Raw genomic sequence first — 21,056 nt, forward strand, 5'->3', positions numbered from 1 at the left:
GGTTAAATAAAGACGATTTATTATTATTATTATTCAGGGCTACAAATTTATAGAAGAAATAATATATAATTATTTTTTGTAGGTTTGCTTGTACAATGGAAATTCGTTATAAGTATACTTACTACCATACATTTAATTATGAAAGTCTACTATGAGGCTACATCTTTGTTGGTTTATTTAGAAAAAAGACTACCTTTTATTTGATTTTTATAGTTTTTAAACAACAACCAACAACTGCGCAAAATATTTTTTTAAGGTAACCTGGACAACTGTAATTTATGATAAAATGAAAAATAATTTTCTAATTTCAAGTTTTTCTAAGATAAGAAATAGGCAATATAAATAAAAACCTTACATAAAGAATAGTATGATTAGAAACGTTTAAATATATCCATATATTATACTTACATTTCCTGTTAACTTCTTAAATAGATCCTTCTTAACCTTTTCTACTTTGTTCCCCTTGCTAGTGCTTCCAGAAATTCGTTCGTCTAGTTTTTGAAGATCCACGGGGTTTACTCCAGGTATCTGTTGCATAACCTGTTTCAAACAGTTTTATTTTAAAATAAATTAAATTGCTTCACAATCATTATACAGTTGTAATATGCATTTTAAATATGTAGTTTAATATGTGTGAACACTTAAATGCAATTCGCAAAATACATTTTTATTATAATACGAGAGATTTAATGATTTGTTTTTGCATCAAAGGGGCAAGTGATTGTAAGTTCTTAAACCGTCATAAATAATTGAATGCTCTGTAAAACTACTTGATACAAGACAAAGCCAAGTGTGCAGCAGTTTCAAATTACTTTACAAAGCAACATTAATATTAGATTGAAAAAATTATTAAACAAAGGCAATTGTGAAGATGTTCAAGATTTCTTACAGTTCGACGACGATTTTGCGTAGAACAAGGACTAAATTAAGGGTCCAAAATAAATTAGTTAATATAGTGACTATTATTTGTTTTTTTATTATTTTTAAATACTTCAATTGAACTTAAATATTTAAGACCAATATTTAAGAAATTAGTTTTTTTCTTAAACTTTAAAAAATCCATTTTGCGTTTGTAAACCTATATTTTTTATATTCTTTTGAAATCAAATTAGTTCAGAAATAAGATACCTAAAAAATTATACCTATAATACATTGTGTACATACGGTTCTTATGCCTTCGTCGTAAATTTTCCAAAATAACTGATTACTTTTTGTTTTCAAAATGCACTTTGTTTACAGAGCTGTTTTTTATAGGTAATGCCACTTCTAAAGGAGGATTCAAATACATCATTTGACCAGCTAATTGACAGCATTTAGTTGTTATAATATTGTGTTGTTATACGATTTATATATGTATGTATGTCAAATTACAGCTCATTTAAATATCGGTTGATAAAAAATATGAATAAAAACGCACTTAGCAGTGTAGCCCTTGTTATAAAAAAAAAAAACCAGTTGGCGATAGCACCACTCGGTAAACGAAACTGGACGGTAATTGATAGTCGAGCGATTAAAATTTTAAAACAAAGAATTGCGTATCTTTTGTGTTCCCAAATTTTCAATCAACAGTACTATCATCTTAGCCGAGCTTCATCATAATTTTTATCTAGGACAGACATTTCTTTTTTAAAATGAAAAGACTGAAATTTTTTATTCGACTCCACATTTGATTTATTTATCAAAGACTTTGGCCGGTTTTAAGAACATTGTTCAAAAATTGCTTGCCCACAGTAAAATTAGAGTCATAGCATATTATGTTTATTATAAAACGTCATTAGGTATGAAAAGAGACTCTAGGGGTTTAAAAGTATCATCTAGATTAATAAAGATCATAGAGTTTATATACGCCTAGGGACAATTACGAAATTCAGCCAAATTCTGAGCATTTCTAAAACGGACAGATTTCTCTCCTTATCATTCATAATTATTGCTCTTATTAAATTTAATTATCATCAAATTTTGGGTTGGGTTGACTTGGGTTACCTTACAAAAAATTGTAATCCTTAATTTTAATCCCCTCTCACACCAATTGAATAGAATTACATTCATCCGCAAGGATAAAAATTTAACCAAATTTAGAAACAATAAACATTTAATACGATATATACATACATAAAGAAATAGCCGTCGGCATTGCTAAATATTTTTAAATCTGAAAACTTAGCACCAATAGGGTAAATCTAATTGCATTGTAGCCGTGCACTTCTATATGTTAGGTCATTTATTGTACCCTCTTACTTAAATGTTGAAATGATGATCAAATTCTAAACTGCAGTTATAAATCACTATAAATAGGCTAAAAAGTCCCAGAAAGATCGCACCGAGACTTCAGCAACTATCAAATATTACATAAGTATCCAAAGAAACAATGTTTATCCTTTTTTTAAACTACAGACCGCGTCATACTAAAACATGTTGGTGCACAATTCGTGTATACTCAAAAAAATCAGAAATATGTAAAATATAAAAGATGGCTAAAATTGCAAATAAACCATTACCAAGTGTAACCTTTCTTTTATTGCTGAAAAAACGCACGTTTTTCGATACGTACTTACAGAAAGTAAAACACTATATAAACCACTTAATAATTAATTTGCAGTAAATTTATGCAAATATGAAAATACTAGTTTTATAAAACTAACAGTACTTAAGACTATGAAAATTTAAATATTTACCGCTAAAACCTCGACAAATGAGGGCCTTAACATTTCATAAATTTGGGCTCCCAAGGTCAATAAGGTTCCTTGGTTACTTTCATGCTGCCCATGTAATATTAAGGCGTTCAACACGGCTGCCATAATATGCGTTGCCATTTCGCCATTTAGGGAGGCATCTATTGTCAACTACACAAAATAAAAAGTTTATGTTGAATAATCTTGCTGTTAAGTCGTTAATGCTATGGAAATTCCATTACTGGAAATTTGATGACTCAAAAATATAATATAACCTTAAAAATAAAATTGTACCTGTCGCACGATAGGTCCCGTAAGCTGGCTTGCTTTTAAAGATGCGTTACTATCAATCCAGCTCAGAGCACCTAAGACAGTCAGGACTATTGGTTGACATGTCTTTTCACTACGTAACAAAATCAAACCTGAAAAATCAATTATAATACCAATTGAAGCAGTTATGCTTTAAATTCATTTTTAAGTGTTTTTATATGTTTGGAAAATATGTTATAACTTTTGGATACTACGTAATAAAACCTCATTAATACTACATATTCTTTAATATTTCACCTACTTATTGGAATTTTTTAATGGATATCTAATATCTAAAAATTGAAAAAGTACAAAACAGTCCTGAGTATACACATAGTCCATCCAAAAAGTGTACAAAAACATCCAATGACTGTACTTGAATATCATCACAAAGGGAAAAAATATGTTTTAAGGCTTCGACTCATTCAAACACAATCTATGCTATAGAAATAACTCAGTTTGTTAGAGATACACGGAAGTAGTATCATCAGCATACTCGTAAAAGATGAAATTAGGATGACATGTCGTTAAGATGTACAAAAAATAGAACAGGCACAGAATGGCGCTGAAGCACCAAACACCGAGACCTACATCCCACAAACTGACTTCTATGACCCAAATAGGACTGTAATAGTTTGACACTGGTGTGATTAAATCGTGGTATTTGAGCTCATGGAGTAGAATATTGTGATCTACACAATTAAATAAATGATTATGAACAGCAGCGAACATCCAATTTGTGTAATCGGCCCTAGTACCTCAGGATTTAGAAAAACAATCCCGATAAACCTATTTGTTTACCATTCAATTCTTCATTCTAGCTTTCTCTCTTTGAAAATAATCTTTTGAAACAATTTTTGGAACAAATTGGAAATTGGTAATAATTAATAAATAATAATTGGTTAATCAATTTGGTAAGGGGAACAATATTTAGGTCCTTAATAATTAATTAAAATAATTAAATCATTAGTTGATTTCACTTCTGTTTAAGAAACCAAAAGACCGTTGTTTATGATAAACATTTGTGGTTCACTACATTTTTCTGTTTGTACATATAATCTTTATGAATGGTTTTTTTTCACTGTTTGTCGCCCTGAGCATGGCCTAATAATGGGCGAAACGTTGACAATATTAAAATTTAAAATCTGAGTTTTATTTGACCCTACATCCAATTAACTTAGCAAGAAGCATAAAAGATTTTTGGCTTCCAAAAGCAACAATTTATTAATAATTTTATGGATTTTGATTATTTCATAAATATTGCTTCCATTCACTTACCTAAATCAGATATGACTTCGGCAGTTAAATTGATTCTAGTTGAAGGCGGAGTGGGCGAGCTGCTTAGCTCTTCAGTTTCCATCGTTTCCGAACTGGACTCTGGGGTAAGACTGCCGCCTACTAATGCCACCTAAAAATTACAGGATGTGACAAATTACAAATAAGTACCATAGTAGCAAAGAATCTCTGAGTCGTATTTCTCTTTTGTTAATTACTATATAGCGCACCATTGTTATTTATTCAATTATATTGTTTAATCAACAAATGTGTAGGTGTGCCAAAGATTAGAGTCAAAGAATAGAGTAGTAGGTGTGTCAAAGAAACTCTATATATGCCCGGCAAATTTCTTTAATGGGTATCAACTTCGATCATCCTCTTTTTAACTTAAGACTCATTATTAACCGGAAAACGTCATTAACGACCATACTTAAGTGCTGTATATACCCTTAGGTTTTAACAAAATTGACTAATTATGCTTTATCACCGAGATACAGGGTGAATTTCGTATTTTGGTAAAAACTTGTTCATCTTAAATACTTAATTATTGATCTGTTTGCTTTTGTTTCAATTGAATCAATTCTTCGAGAGCCAGATTCAGCAAATTGACTAGTTTAATTGTGAGACTTCATGTACATGGAAATTGGGTATTTGTGCTCCTTTTCCTAAAACCTATATACAAAAAATATGCAACTATATTGAGTGACACTCTAAAGATTTTTTTTTTAATTACATCGTTTTAGTCTGTACAGGGTGGCCAACTAAGAATACGAGGTTTCTCGGAACGTACTCATCGTAGAGACTTGCGGTAAAAAATTTTATTACTAAAAGGGCCAAGAGGAAAACCTAGAAAATAATTTTAAGTTTCTAAAATGACCGCTAGGGGGCGTAACTGCGATGTTGAATCTAATAAAGTAAAGTTTTTGTGAATTTCGATACATTAACCTAACAAAAAAATTCTTGATTCTTAAAGTAGAGGACAATCTAAAACTATTTCATTTGACAGTTTTTGCTGTATCTCTGAAAATAAAGTTGGGATCATCCAATTCGTTGCCGTTGAAATTTATGCCGAAAACTACCATTGACTCGTAAGTTAGTTACTAATCGGGGAAATATTTTCACATCGCAAGGACGCTAAAACTAAACAAAACTATGGACAACTATTAACAATTTGATTAAATATTTGTTTTTTTTCATGACCTGCCAATAATTTGTAATTTTTTTTTAGGTTTTTTGTTTGGCCTAAATTTTACGTTTCGCGAGCCAAAAAAGCCCTTTTGCTAACAAAACTATACTAAGGAATACTAAAACAGTTAATGCCCAATAATGGCTCATTTTAAAGAACAAAATTGTGTTAAAGTCGATTAAGCCATTTTTAAGATACAGGATGTTTTTTACGGAAACCTTTGATTTCCCTCCCATTAACTTAATTTTTAAAGATATAGTAAAAACTGCAAAAAAAACAACAAAACAATGAACAAACAAATTTCAGATTGTCCCCTACTTTAAAGATCATGTATTTTTTTGTTAGGTTAATATATCACAATTCACAAAAACTTTACTTTTTTAGATTCAAGATCGTAGTTTCGCCCGCTAGCGGCCATTTAAGAAACTTAAAAATATTTTCTAAATATTTTTAAGTTTCTAAGGGCGTGTTAGATGGCGCAAAGTTAAGAGGGATGAATTTTCAACATAATGCACCAGCACATTTTAGAACACATGTTCGAAATTTTCTCCAATCAACTATTTACTTACTGATCGGTGGCCAGTCCTATCGTCACGGGACTGCCAGACTCTAATTCAGCCGATTTCTTAAGTATAAATAAATAGGGGATATTTGAAACAAAAATTAAAGCCAATTACCTTTAGTAAATCTAGATATTCTCTTGTAATTGCGCGAGTTAGGATATCGTCCAATACCTCTTGAGTGTCTGCGTTATCTTCATCTGGAGTATCGCGATTTCGAAATTCGATAACCTTCTGCCAATTGCCATGGAGCCTATTTCGATCTTAAATTTTAAAAAAATATTTATATATAATGTAAAGTATATAATAACACACATAAACATGAAAAACATGTAAGTTTAATTTAACTTTAAAAGTTTAACTATAATAAATACATACATATTGGAGTGATATGAGCCATTACAGGTAAAACTACAATCTCATAATATGGGGCCGGGCAAGAGTATATAAACGACTTCAAAAATACCCTTACAATCGGTCTCAGTCTATGGTCTGGTATATACTACAAAAATATTAAAATTTAGACTATTGCTGCCGCTAAAAATGCTGAAGGACTTACATGTAAAGAAGATAATATACTATTAATAATAGCTAAAGCTAAGTCGGGAATATTGTACAAATCTCTTCCGAGAGAGGGACCCATAGAGCCGACCAAATGATAACAGCTCTCATGGAGGCCCGTTAGGAACTTTTGCATCCCTTCCATGGGACTGAAGACTACCACTTGATCGTCGGTTAGATGACCTAAAATTTAAATTTAAATATTTTCTGAAACAATCTAAACAATACAACAAAAACGTAATATATGTACCGGGTGACGCAGAAAAAAGGGAACACTTAACAACTTTTTTACTTTTCAAGATAAACAAATGAAATTTGGTATGTCGATAGAATAGTTAGAAGAGAATCTTTTGACATCTTCTATTGTTTTCCACCACTTCCAGTTTGACAGGAAGTGCCAACTTTGTTATTTTAAATGGGACACTTGGTATATTATTAAGTATTTCGATAGAAAATATTATTCTAAAAACAATGATACTATATTTGCTACCTTTTATTTTATACTCATAGAAAAAATCGTTTTTTTTTTTTAATTTTAAAATAGGGTGCCGTGAATGCGTTTAAAGTTTTAATTTTTTATCAAGTACTTACGGAAAAATAGTTTCCTTTGCATTTTATGAATTAAATCTTTTACACGCCTATTTAAAATATCTAAACCATTAATTTTGACATTTACTTAATTTTTTTAAATAGCACATTATTGGAAACAGGCACTTTTCAAATGCGGTTTTTCCCAATAATTTCATATGATTATTTTTTAAATCGGTTGATAAATAAGCCCATACGAAGAAAAAAACTAATTTATAAAAATGAACGAACAGGAACCATTGTAATGACATGCCTGCCTATTTTTTTCAACTGACATAACACATCATATTTTGTCAAACGTCATATTACTATTTGAGAATAAAAGAACACATTTTTCAATGCAATATTTTTTTCAGTATCTTAATATGACCTATTTTATTTAACATTTACCTAACATAACATAGGTACACTCAAACGGTAAACAAACAGAAAAAATATGAGGTTTACAAATTATTTTAGCATAACATGTTCGAAACGACCACCTTCTTGTCTAATGAAAGTACCTATGCGCGGGAATATAATGTGCGGCATATCAACTTTTTCTTCATTGGTAAACATTTCATATATTAGCAAATTTATTTAAATAACAAATAATAATTGCGCTTGACAAGATGTCATGTATTATGTCAATTGAAAAATAATTGAAGAACGCATCAAAATGCAGCCTATTCAAGCAATCAAAGCCTTGTATGCTATTTTTATTGATTAAATGCGTTGATTTATGTGACTTAGTTTTTTTCTTCTTATGGGCTTATTTATCAACCGATTTAAAAAATAATCATATCAAATTATTGGAAAAAAGAAACCGCATTTTAAAAGTGGTTGTTCCCAATAATGTGCTATTTAAAAAAATTAAGTAAATGCCAAAATTAGTGGTTTAGACATTTTAAATAGGCGTGTGAAAGATTTAAGTCATAAAATGTAACGAAAACTATTTTTCCGTGATTACTTGATTAAAAATTAAAACTTTTAACGCATTCATGGCACCCTATTTTAAAATTTAAAAAAGTGATTTTTTTCTATGAGTATAAAACAAAAAGTGGAAAATATAGTATTATTGTTTGTAGAATATCATTTTTTATCGAAATATTTTATTTTCTGTCACTAAAATGGCCATTATTTATATAGATCTATTGAAATTTTACTCATCCCTTTAGATTAAATTTTTAAATTTATTTGGGAATTTGGCATATAATAAAAGGAATCAGGAAGGTCTAGTTTCTTTCAAGTTCCAGTCAAAAATTATAACTTTTCAGAGAGGTAACGGATACTAAATGACATAATCGGCGAAAAGGGCACAAAAAATGCTTAGTCTGCTCACCAGATAATCAATATGATGTGTCCAGTTCAACAAAGGGATCTAAATGAACTCCTAGAAATTAAAAAATGATATCCTTGATGAATTGGAATTTGGATGGAGGTAATTTTTGTTGGACTATTGACAACTATGCAGATAGTCCGTAAATTTTTTCCTAGTTTAATTAAGCAAGATTTAAATATGTTTTTGAAAAGTTGTTCAGATATATGATAAAGAAAAAGGTGAAGCCCTAAGGCACACCTTGAAGTAATGTTTCTGGTTGGGAGCAATTCGACTTTCCATCATTACTAAGTAGTACTACACACCACCTGTTTTCTGTTCATCAGGTACGAGGTAAAAAGTTGCGAAAAAATCCCACGAAGACCCATGACTTTAATCCTTGAAATCAGAAGGTTATGATTAATGCTGTGATCACATTCTTAACAAGCCCATGACCTTCATTTCCTCCTCAAAAATACGGTTTATGGTATTATATATAGCTAGCTCTGTTATTGATATGCTAGCTAATTCTATTATGATTACTTGATAAAAAAAAACAGGGGTTTGTAATTCTCCATTAAGTAACGGTCTTCTTCTTTAGTGGGATCAGATATTGCGCAGAGTTTTTAGACTATCAAGTTATATTTGTATAAGTTATTTGACAATATTGATATATTTTTAAATATATTTCTTAAATTTTTTACTTTTTAACTGAAATTCTAAATAAGCTAATTACTTCTTTGTTTATAGAAATGGTATATGTCTTTTATGCATTGAGTGTATACTCTTTTATTACTTCATTTTTCAAAGAATTATATTTTTGGTTAATTGTTCAGTTTTTGTTATTAGAAAATCTCGGTTAGACGATTAAAATAAACTTTTGGAAAATGTATTACATTTATCAGACAGTATATCTATCAGTAGAGCCATCGTTTCGAAGCACAGAGAAAATAAGTTCGCAATGTTCTGATGTATACAATTTTTTTCAATAAATGTTGATTTAAAAACGACCTCTCTCACAAATTCTTATCGTTAAAACTTGACCAAAATGGTAGAGGGCAGAAATATATTATTTATTTTATATACAATCCTTGTCTTATTTTATATACAATTCAAAGTTTGTTAAATAAATTTCGTCATTTAAAACATTTAAAAAAATTACCTATTTTATACACTCGCTGATATGTGGCACATTTAAAATTTTATACTTTTCCGTCTAATCACCCTGTAAAACAAAAACTTACCAGTATTTCCCAACAAAACTGTCTTCTCAGATTCGGGCATCCCCAAGCAACCTTTGTAGCCTGTGTTGATTAAATTCTGAATTTCAGGAGTAAACAGTTCGTTAAAAATCTTGATCAGGGAGAGTATGTGAGGTAGGAGTGGTACCACGTGGGGAGCTGCGGGGTTCCGACAGACTGGGTTTCCGGATTCTGTGAGTGAAACTACGAAACCTCCTAAAAGGAAAACGTTTAGCACAGATTAATTAGCAAATTTTCAATTTTAAATAATCATAAAATGTTATTTTCCGTGTTTATTGTATTAATACTCTTAAAAATTAATTTAAGGTTATTGTTCATTCCAAAAACTGTGCCTAGGTACCATACTTTTCAGACTTCTATTTACTTACTTGTTGTGCTACTTATTTGTATTATTATCTATATATGGATGATTGTCTATACCGGGTGTTTCACTTTTTTGTAGCAGGACTTTAACAGTATTTAGAAAAATTAATTTTAAGGTAGGTTTCTCATATAAATATTAATCGTCAAACTTTTTGTTTCTGAGATACAGGGCGTCAAAGTTTCCCAAAAAAAAAAGTTTTTATTTTTTAATATCCGAACTATCAAAGATATTGAAATCAAAATTGGTATAAACAATTCTAGGATGAAGGGTCATAATCGTAAATAATGTCATGTTTCTACGTTGGCCAGTGGCGGAGATATGACTAATTAATAATCTTAATGTGACTAAAAAATAGCACGCCACTGGATTAAGTCGATTAAACGATCATTTCTAAATAGTGCATTTAATTGTAAACAAAAATGCCCTCTTGATATTTTTTCGTATCTGACTCCGTTTTCTCCTCAAATTGGGTTGTAAAAATCACTTAAGATTTGAATATAAATTTATTTCAACCGTCTAATAAATCGCAACATAGAACAATACCACAAATACTTATAACTTATTTATAACAAACAGATTACAAGAACACAACAAACAATTAACAAATTTAAAGAAGGTGTTCGAAATGTGAACCATTTTCTGCAATACATAATTCACGTGAAATGTTATTTATATTAATTTATTTTAATAATTTGAATATGAAATAAAAACAGTGTCATAAAATGTAAATGTCATATTAGTATTATCGTGTCAAATTGCAATTGCGTTCTCAAAAAGTGTTATTTGTTTATTTCTTCTTATCGTTTTTGTGTCAAAATGCCATTTATGTTTTCAAATCAAGAGTTAGCGGATATCCACTTTATTTATGGGGTTGCAAATGGGAACTCCGCAGAAGCAGCCCGGGAATATATGCGCAGATATCCGATTAGAAGGCATCCACATCCTTCTGTATTTGTAAGAGTCCATCGACAAATTATTGAGAATGGTTTAGGCAATGTACGAGGAAATGAAAATAATGTAAATTTTCGAATAGAGAGAAATAGGCAACAAATTTTGCGTGAGTTCATCAGAGATCCTACAACAAGTATTAGAAGAGTTTCCGCTGGTTTAGGAATTTCAGCTTCCCGTGTTTACCGAGTGTTAAGACGGGATCATAGACGTCCTTATCATTTGTAGCCTGTTCAGGGATTACAACCAGGAGATGAAGAACAAAGAACTGCATTTTGTCGTTGGATTCTTAATGCAGCTAATAATACTCCAGGTTTTTTAAATAACGTGTTGTGGAGCGATGAGTCGGGCTTCACTCGGCGTGGAGTGGTCAATTTCCATAATCAGCACATTTGGGCGCATGAAAATCCACATGGAATTCGACCAAGAAACTCCCAGCATGAATTTAGTGTTAATGTCTGGATTGGTATTTATGACAATCGACTTTTTGGACCATATTTTTTGCCACCACGGGTAAATGCTGCAGCCTTCTTGGAATTTTTAGAACGGGAGCATGCGAATATGTGGGAAGATATTCCTTTAAATTTAAGGAGACGGAGTTGGTTCCAGCTTGACGGTTGTCCTGCGCATTATGGGAGAATTGTGCGAAATTGGTTGAATACCCATTATCCAGAAAGATGGATGGGGCGTGGAGGGCCAGTAGCGTGGCCTCCACGATCCCCAGACTTAAACCCCTTAGACTTTTCAGTATGGGGATTTTTAAAAGAAATAGTGTATGCGACACCTGTTCCAACAAGGGATGACCTTATAAATAGAATTAGGATTGCTTGTAATGAAATAGTACCATTTTTAAATAACATTTCACGTTCGGTTATTCGTCGATGTGAATTATGTATTGCAGAAAATGGTTCACATTTCAAACACCTTCTTTAAATTTGTTAATTGTTTGTTGTGTTCTTGTAATCTGCTGTTTGTTATAAATAAGTTATAAGTATTTGTGGTATTGTTCTATGTTGCGATTTATTAGACGGTTGAAATAAATTTATCTTCAAATCTTAAGTGATTTTTACAACCCAATTTGAGGAGAAAACGGAGTCAGATACGAACAAATATCAAGAGGGCATTTTTGTTTACAATTAAATGCACTATTTAGAAATGATCGTTTAATCGACTTAATCCAGTGGCGTGCTACTTTTTTAGTCACATTAACATTATTAATTAGTCATATCTCCGCCACTGGCCAACGTAGAAACACGACATTATTTACGATTATGACCCTTCATCCTAGAATTGTTTATACCAATTTTGATTTCAATATCTTTGATAGTTCGGATATTAAAAAATAAAAACTTTTTTTTTGGGAAACTTTGACGCCCTGTATCTCAGAAACAAAAAGTTTGACGATTAATATTTATATGAGAAACCTACCTTAAAATTAATTTTTCTAAATACTGTTAAAGTCCTGCTACAAAAAAGTGAAACACCCTGTATATATCCATAATTATGAACCTATTGAAAAAGTGCTTTATTAAAAAGATAAAAAAAAATTAAAAATATTTGGAAGAGCATGTTCCGGGTGGCGTACTTACAAACTATAACATTTTGCGCTCTATCGGTGGCGCTGTATACCAGTATAGAATACAATTATATAATGTGCCTATTTTTGACTACATAATATACTACGACTTTTGGATGTATGTACGGTATTTGGATGCAACACGCGGCCATTAATCATGTTTATCAAATTTACTTCATTCTTGATCTCTCTATACTCGGCCACGTGCTACCTAATCTCAAAAAACTTACTAGCGCTAATATAGGTATAGAAAGTATATAGTACAAAGCTACAAGTATTTAGGTCGAAAACACAATTTGGATTGTGAATTTTCCAACCTCAAAAAGTTAAAATGCAAGAAAACTGATATGGGTCAACACTCAAGTTTTATTAAGGTGAAATAAAATAAAATAAAACAGCGTGAACAGAATTAAATGCTGAAACTTTGACGCCAAGATTTCATTTTTGTTTGAAAAGATAAACAGAAATACTACTGACCTAAAAATGAATTTATTAATATTAAAGTATTTTCCGAAAAAAAAACTTTGTATGTTAAATATTTATAAAATTTATATTAGACATAAATATAAATTTATATTATCTATCTTAGACATTTAATGTCTTAAGATAGATACTGAATAAAACCCTTTACTTTGTGATTTTTAAGTTTTCTTTCCTAATTTTAGATATATCTTGTAACTTGGAAAGAAATTAACTAATTGACTGGATTTTCTGACAAATATTGCATTTTTGTATCTTTTAATATAAAAACTGCATTTCCTTTTTTTTGAAAAAATTTTAATCAGCTGTATACTTTTTTGTTTTTAAAAGTATCAAGATAAAACAAAAGTGCAAGATGTTAACCCAACTTATTTTTTTTAATTGAATATCCTACCTATTTTCAAATGTTTACGAGAAAATGGCAAATTTAGAAATGTAGTTTCATAAGCATAGATGATAAAAAAATTCTTGAAATAACTCTAAAAATTGTTCACATTTGAAAAATTGCCGACACAGAGCAATTTTTGTGATAACTAACACGACAGTTTTGAAGTGACCCCAGAGAAAAAAAGTCAAGGGGTGTTAGATCTGGCGATCTCGCCGGTCATTCCATTGGACCTCTTCTCCCAATTCAGTGATCTGGAAACGCATCATGTAAAAATTGCTCTACAGACAGAACATAATGGGGTGGCGCTCCATCTTGTTGAAAATGTAACAAATCTTCGTTTAGGTTCCTACCACAACTGATTTTCTATTTCTTCAACAACTTTAGGTTGAAAGATGGTTTCCATCATTTCCAAGTAAGCTTCGCCATTAAGGTTACCATTAATAAATAGAAGCCCTACAATAGTATTACCCAATATTGCCGCCTACACATTAATTTCTTCTGGATACTGTGTGTGTCCTTCCCTGAAAACATGCAGATTTTCATCACTTCAGTATCTAGAGTGGTGTTTATTTAAAGAACCATTTAAAAAAACATGCATTTGTTGCTAAAACAAATATTTCTTAGTAACTCAGGAGTAATATGTAATTTTTCTGTCATTCCCTCTTAAAATTCTATTTTTCGCTCAGAGTCATCTTCACGAAATTCCTGTAGAATTTGTATTGTTTAAGGATGGAAATTACAAAATTTTGTTGTTAGTTGTAATGTGATCTGTGTAGGTCTAGGCCTGATGATGCTCCGACAGGAGCGAAACACGTGTAGCTTTTAAGCTTTTTTAAGAAATTATATAGATTGGATGAGACCGTGACTTTGTGTCCTTACTTTTGTTTTTGTTATCTAATCTTAAGATTTCTTTCCTTTTTGAATATGTAACTTCGAAGTGAAATACATTAAAATACTTGCACATTTTTTCTCTCATATTTAATAAGACCTATTATACTTAAGTTATCACTTACTATTTTATGGCTCTCTTGTAAATTAAGAATATTTTTCAATTTTAAAAGTTTCTCTTTTAATATTTGGTTATCTGTAGATAATTCAATAAACATTTCGAATATAATGTGAGATTAGAGTGTCTAGTTTATAAATCAAATTTATCAACCTAAAAATCTATGGACTACTTTACTAGTTTTATGATTAACAATGTATATGAGATCATATTTGTACATTACTTACCTCTAGTGGCTCTTTCAGGATCATCAGGCCAAGAACATCGTTTAATAGCACCAAGTACCATATTCACACAATAAACTAAACTGCTTCTATTTTGACTGCAAATGTCAGTAGTGTTTTCAGGTACTGGCGGCTTGTCAAGACCTAATGTTTATTTAAATAAATACAAAAATATGACAAATTTCTCTAATTGCAAGGCAAATATAAAACTCACCGATAAATGCCATAAACTCCCGTGCCCCTTTAAGAGACCCTGAATTTACAATAGCTAGAAATTGAGTGTTCGCTTCTCGAAGTACTTCCGTTACAAAGTTACTTTGACGTTCGTAATCTCCTAAAAAGTTATAACATTAAAAAAAATGTATACAGGATGTTTTCAAAATTGAGTCAATTATTTTAGCACCTTTTAGAACTCGTCAAAAGGCGTTTATATACAAAAAGTCACCTATATAAAAGTTGCAAAACAAAAGACTTACTTTACATTATTATTATTTTTAAGTCTTCAAGTTAAATGGTTGCAGGTTTTACAAAAATATTGTTTTATTTCCATTTGTTCGATTAACACACAATCTGTCCACGAATGAAATCACAAGAATTTTCAATGCGCTCATGAAGTTCATCCGGTGTATTTACTGCGTCATCATGATACACCAGAAAAAAATCGCTAAAGAAGATAAATCTGGGGAGCAAGGAGACCAAGAACTGGGTCCATTGCGCCCTATCCATCTATTCGGAGGCTCATTATTTAAATGTTCATGAACTTCTGGTTTAAAATGTGATGGAGTCCCATCATGTAGAAACCACATAGTCTGTTTCATGTGTTGAAAATTAGATCTTTTTACAACATGCAGATTTTCTACTGTCCAAACACGATTATTGTGGAAATTTTGCACTCTTATCTCGTGTAAATGTGACATAATCTGTACACAAAATTAATTTTGTAAAAGCTTCATTTCTGCTGAAATATTCTAAAAGCCACTGGCAAAATACAACTCTTCTCGGATGATCTGGTTGTAACGCTTGTACCCGGTGATAATAATAATACTGGTCTTTTCGCACTGTCTTCCACATTTAACTAAGAGAAATTTCAACTTGAGCTGCTATGGCTCTAGTATTCAATGTTGGGTCATCTTCGACTATTTTAAAAAATGTTTTCCTCGATCTGTAACAGTTCAGGTTGAGAAGCTCTGCCAGCCTAGTCTCCTCGTTGTTTCTTGTAAACACTTAAACATAAGTGGGACAGGATGATTTCTTAAAGAAAACTTTTCCGCCTGCAACCTGCATGCTGCAGCTGGATTTTGCTTTGCGCTCTGCATAGGTTAATATTATGTCCATTAGTTCATTGTTTTCGTAAACATGGTGATTTTTCCGCAAAGAATCGTCAAATAAATGAAATAGCAGTATTAGAAAACTTATACAACCGATCGAACCAAAGATTCATACTGAAAACCATACAATAACACAAATTTTGATGAACGGTAAGGACAGTGAATTAAAAACGGTAAGAATTTACACGGCATTCGCCGAGAAACTCAACGAATTTGCTTATTAACATTCTTAGCTTTTCAAACTTTCAATGTTTTACTATCTTTTTTATTATGTAACTTTTATACAGGCGATTTTTGGTATGTCAACTCCTGTTTACGAATCCTACAAGTAGTTAAAATAAATGACTCAACGAACTTTGAGAACACCCTGTATATTGGTTTAGTATAAGTTTTACCGAAATGATTTGATATTAATAACAGCGCTTCCATAAGGGTCACTTTTTCTAAATTAGATAGGCGTGCTGGACTGTCTTCGCGTGATAGACTGTCGACTGTAGCTTTTATTGATCGAAGACTGGTAGCAATAACAACGGGTATTTGTTACCTAATTCAAATCGAATGTTATTTCTTTTTAAATGACAAAAATTTATAAACATACCGATTTTAACAACAAGAGCAGCGGCATGCCTTCTGACATTTTTCATTTGCTTAGAACGGACAAGATCTTTTTGCCCTTCAGGAACATAAACCAGGGTAGAAAATATTTTCTCCAACACTTGAGGTAGGAGTGCAGCACCAGAAGCAGCCACAGAGTTGACTGTGATCAAAATAAAATTTGAGTAAATATTTGAAATATATAAGGGAAAATTAAAAATTTAATATTAAACACGTATAAAGATAAATACGAATTATAACATAAAAACGAATTATAACAATTTATAAAGATAAATAACACCATTTGTAATAAATTATTTTAAATTTGGAGTACCCAGTTAAAAATATATACAATTGGGGTATTCCAACAAACAAAAAGAACGGATTTCCTCATTTAAAAAGAAATCCTATAAACTGATTCCCGGAAATGCCTCGTTTCGTGGATATAAATTGTTAAAGTTTTATTTTTATTTTTTCTAAATAATTTTTGAAATTATGGTATTTGAATTTTATGTATTGATACCACTTGAGGGCGCTATCTATACTTTTTCTTTATACTTTTGATGTGTTATAACTTTTTATGCGAACTTAAATAAAATCTTGAAAAAAAGTATGTTTCTATTATTCTCATGTAATAAGATATTTTGGTGGAAGTCGCTACGAGCCACCTTCTTAGAGATATTTGAAATTCAAATAATCCATGCACTTAGACTGTAAATACCAAAATTGTTTTTCTATCATGTTATAGCCTAACATTTTCTTTAAGAGATAAAATAATAAATTTAAATGGAATGTTACGTAATTCTATAAGAACTGCGACGTACGTGACCTGTAGTACAGCCTACCGATATACTGTACAGTCGGTATAAGTCGAGAGTTAAACGACATCGGATATTATAACGAAACTTTTATATTATGTACTGTGTACAAAAATAACGTGTAGAAAATAATTTAAAAGGCACATAATATAAGAGTTCAAAGAGCTTTTTAAGTATTTTATTGTTTAGTGGATTATAATGTTCTTTTTTTTATCTATTAAATTTGCCTATAAAAAACTATAGTTAAGAATAATAATTCTGTATAATGTAAAAAAGCCGTATCTAACTTACCTGCTGGCGCCATCTGGCCTGTGGACATACTTAAAAATACAAATAAAGAGGAAATACAAGACAATAGAGTAGATATAATCAAAGGATCGACTGGTTGATAGGTCAAACACAATTGCAATAGTCTCAATCCAGACGTTACTGGAGGTCTTTCTGGTGCTTGCAAGACCCTGAAAAAAAGAATTTATACTCTATAGAGAAAATTATGGATCTTGTACAGCTGTAAAATCATACCTGCTTAAAACGCTCTCCAAAAACATGGCCAAAGCCTCCCATTCTTGGAAAAATGGATCTGACTGACTTAGGCCGTAGTTTCTATTGGGCACTGAGAGACATTTGTGTAGCCACTGCTCTACATAGTTAAAGGTTATTAAAGGGGCCACTATCGTGGCCTGCCTAAAAATATAAAAAAATCAAGTTGCAAATGTTTTACTTATACTCTGTAAATATAATCTTTTACGTCACACAGCGCGGGAAAAAACTGTTTTCTATCTATCTGTTGTTGCATTATATTCAAACAAATTAAAACATTTTAACCTAAAGCCTGCTTTAACATGTTCAAAGTAATATATTAATAAAAAAAACCCTAAAAAGTGCTAAGAAAGCTTTAAAACATTAAAGAAATATGATATTCATTACAATTGCTACATTTATAATTATCAATTCGTATAATTAACGATGTCATCATCATATTGTCGTAAAGGTGACCATGCACCGATTTTCAAGATATTTGAAAAGAAGTATATACAGCGTGTATAACGGTGGATGGTGGATGATACGTTTATGGAAAACGAACATTAGATTATGTTGGAAAATTTGGCAAACGCGTATTTGCTAATTACCTAACGATTTGACATATTTATATTTCCTGCTTAATTAGTTTTTTTTTTAAATATATTTTCATTTGGTATTTTAGGGTCAGCAGTGTTCTTTCTGTATAGTACCTTTGTCTTAAAATTGAATTTGGCAGTCTCCCTCTCTACTTTTCAAGTGACTGTATCTGTTGTAATTTAATTGTGTATTTGTAAATTCGCACAATAACACATCTACGTGTAAAAATTTTGTGAATCTGTTTTTTGTCTTTCTCCATTTTTTGATTTGCAGAAATGTGAGAAACTCATTCAACATGTGGTTAAAAAAATCAAATAGAAAGAAAAAAGAAATAAAAGAAAAACAAATCAAATATTATTATAAAAAATATGCACTCCAACTACGAAATTAATTCTAGATTTGTGTCTTAGATTTGTACCTTTTCAGTACGGTGCTACCGAATCAATACTGCCAGTTAGGTAACGACGTATTCAAAACAAAAATGTCATTGTGAAAGTGTTTTAACCGCAAATAAAAGTAATACGCCATAATTTATGGGTCTATCTAGACCTTTACAAGCGAAATATAGGGTAGTTTAGTAAAAATACGATTTTCTTTTAATTAACCAGTTATTTTTTCTAAATATTTGGATATTTGATACTTATCTAGTTCAGGCTTTGGCAACATTTTCGATTTGAAATAATACATACCACGATGGTTCAGGGTAAATTTACATCAAATTATTTTAAAAATTTTCTTTCGTTCGCACATTAAGTACTACATTTTCTAATCGACGATGATCGATGACTCGACTCCTTTTTCTCGTTTCGTTTAAATACTCTACACTTTAGAATTATTGTGTAAGATAAATTAGGAGAAACAAGTACCTTTCAAAGTGCATAATTAAAGACAATTTGTATGTGCACAAACAAATAAGACATATATTTATAGGGATACATATAGTTTTACTAAGCACCGACTGATAGGGCGAAGAAAATGCTTAACAAGGTCATGCATTTACGGGAATGGTATACAATTTTTTGAACCTTTTGTTGTGCCTAAAATTTTTTAATATAAGAATTCTAGATCGTATTTTAATTTACTTACGCTGCGATTAAAAAATACTATGTTTAATTATGCTAAATTGGTTAATTAAATAAAAGTTGTTCACTTTTATTATCCTCAATAAAAGTTCAACATAAAAAATTTCAATGTCAATACTTAACCCCTATATAGACAATTTCTTAGGCCTAAACCCAAAAACTTAAGAAACTATCTCTTAATTAATTGCCCAACATTATTATTAGTTATTAACTCTACTTCGCACCGATTCCAGCAAAAAATATATTAGATATTTTAAAAAGAAGTCAAGATGTGTATGTACATTTATTAGTAAAAAATGCCTAGAATTGTAAAATTCAAAACTGATATATTATATAGGTTATCCAAAAAACTAACCCTGTATATAAAAGAATATATTAACACAGTAAAATCTTATGTGGGCCACCCTGGGTAGAATATATTATGTAATAGTGTATCTTACCTAAAAGAGTCCAATACATCAGACCTGCATCTATAGAAATAAGCAGAATATTCTTCTTCACTATCAAAATCAATCTTGGCGTACGCCAAAGTTTCACCTGGTACATTCCCTGTCGGACTTTTACCCACAGGATAGTTAAATTTAATTATTTTTGGTGCCGTACACTGCACCCATTGAGGAATGATTGATAAGAAAATTGGATCTTTGGAAATCTATGGAAAAAATACAATATTTACAGATTTGACTACACCTTGGCCATAATTATTAGGCAGCATATAAATTACTTCGGTTTTGATTATAAATAAAAACTAATTTTAAAAACTTACTCAATCTCTCTATTTTGTAAAAGATACACTGAAATTTCACTCACCTTATCGCGTCTTAGGAATGTACACACAATTTTTTTGAAGCGATCGGTGTTTTGATGTCCTGATCTATTATTACTACATTTTGCGTTCTTTAGCGGAAGGCATATTGTTTTTATAGTTTTGTGGGTTATTTGATTATTAGCTATTTAAAATTGTCGAAAAAAAGTGAAATTAGTTTAAAAAATCGTATAAAAATACAACTTTTAAAAGGTCAATGAAAAATGCAAACTGAGATTACCAAATTTATGAAATGTTTGAGATGCGCCGTGCAATCTACCATTAAACGATATAAGGAGACTGGAACTTACACGAACAATTAGTGCTCGGACAGTCAGAGGAAGACTAGTAGTAGTAGGTTTAAAAGGCCGCAAAGCCAGAAAAAAGTCATGGCTTTCCGACGAAAATAAAAGAAAACGGCAGGAATGGGCTCTGCGACACAAATACTTTACAGAGGTAAGTTACCTTAACTTAACTAAGTGATCTTTATTTTTGTACAATCTCAATCATAAAAGTTTTAAACTTTTTTAAATATTCCTATCTTGCAGGTATTTTGGACACCTGGTGTAACCTTCGTCAGACGGCGGGTGGGCGAAGAATATCATCCTAATTGT

The 21,056-nt window shown here is 30.9% G+C and overlaps 1 protein-coding gene across 1 annotated transcript in view; it reads right to left on the bottom strand.

Moving 5' to 3' along the window:
- The window catches only part of LOC126738399 (exportin-5), a 41,985-nt gene that overhangs the window by 12,749 nt on the left and 8,180 nt on the right, over window positions 1-21,056 (bottom strand). Inside the window, 16 exon segments of the mRNA XM_050443715.1 lie at window positions 409-540; window positions 2,676-2,843; window positions 2,967-3,094; window positions 4,260-4,389; window positions 6,120-6,265; window positions 6,381-6,504; window positions 6,562-6,746; window positions 9,693-9,905; window positions 14,700-14,840; window positions 14,911-15,030; window positions 16,420-16,527; window positions 16,530-16,568; window positions 16,623-16,781; window positions 17,728-17,894; window positions 17,959-18,120; window positions 20,078-20,289. Coding sequence (XP_050299672.1) covers window positions 409-540; window positions 2,676-2,843; window positions 2,967-3,094; window positions 4,260-4,389; window positions 6,120-6,265; window positions 6,381-6,504; window positions 6,562-6,746; window positions 9,693-9,905; window positions 14,700-14,840; window positions 14,911-15,030; window positions 16,420-16,527; window positions 16,530-16,568; window positions 16,623-16,781; window positions 17,728-17,894; window positions 17,959-18,120; window positions 20,078-20,289 — 2,334 coding nt within the window.

This window comes from Anthonomus grandis, chromosome 7, assembly GCF_022605725.1.
Source record: "Anthonomus grandis grandis chromosome 7, icAntGran1.3, whole genome shotgun sequence".
Taxonomy (NCBI): Eukaryota; Metazoa; Arthropoda; class Insecta; order Coleoptera; family Curculionidae; genus Anthonomus; species Anthonomus grandis.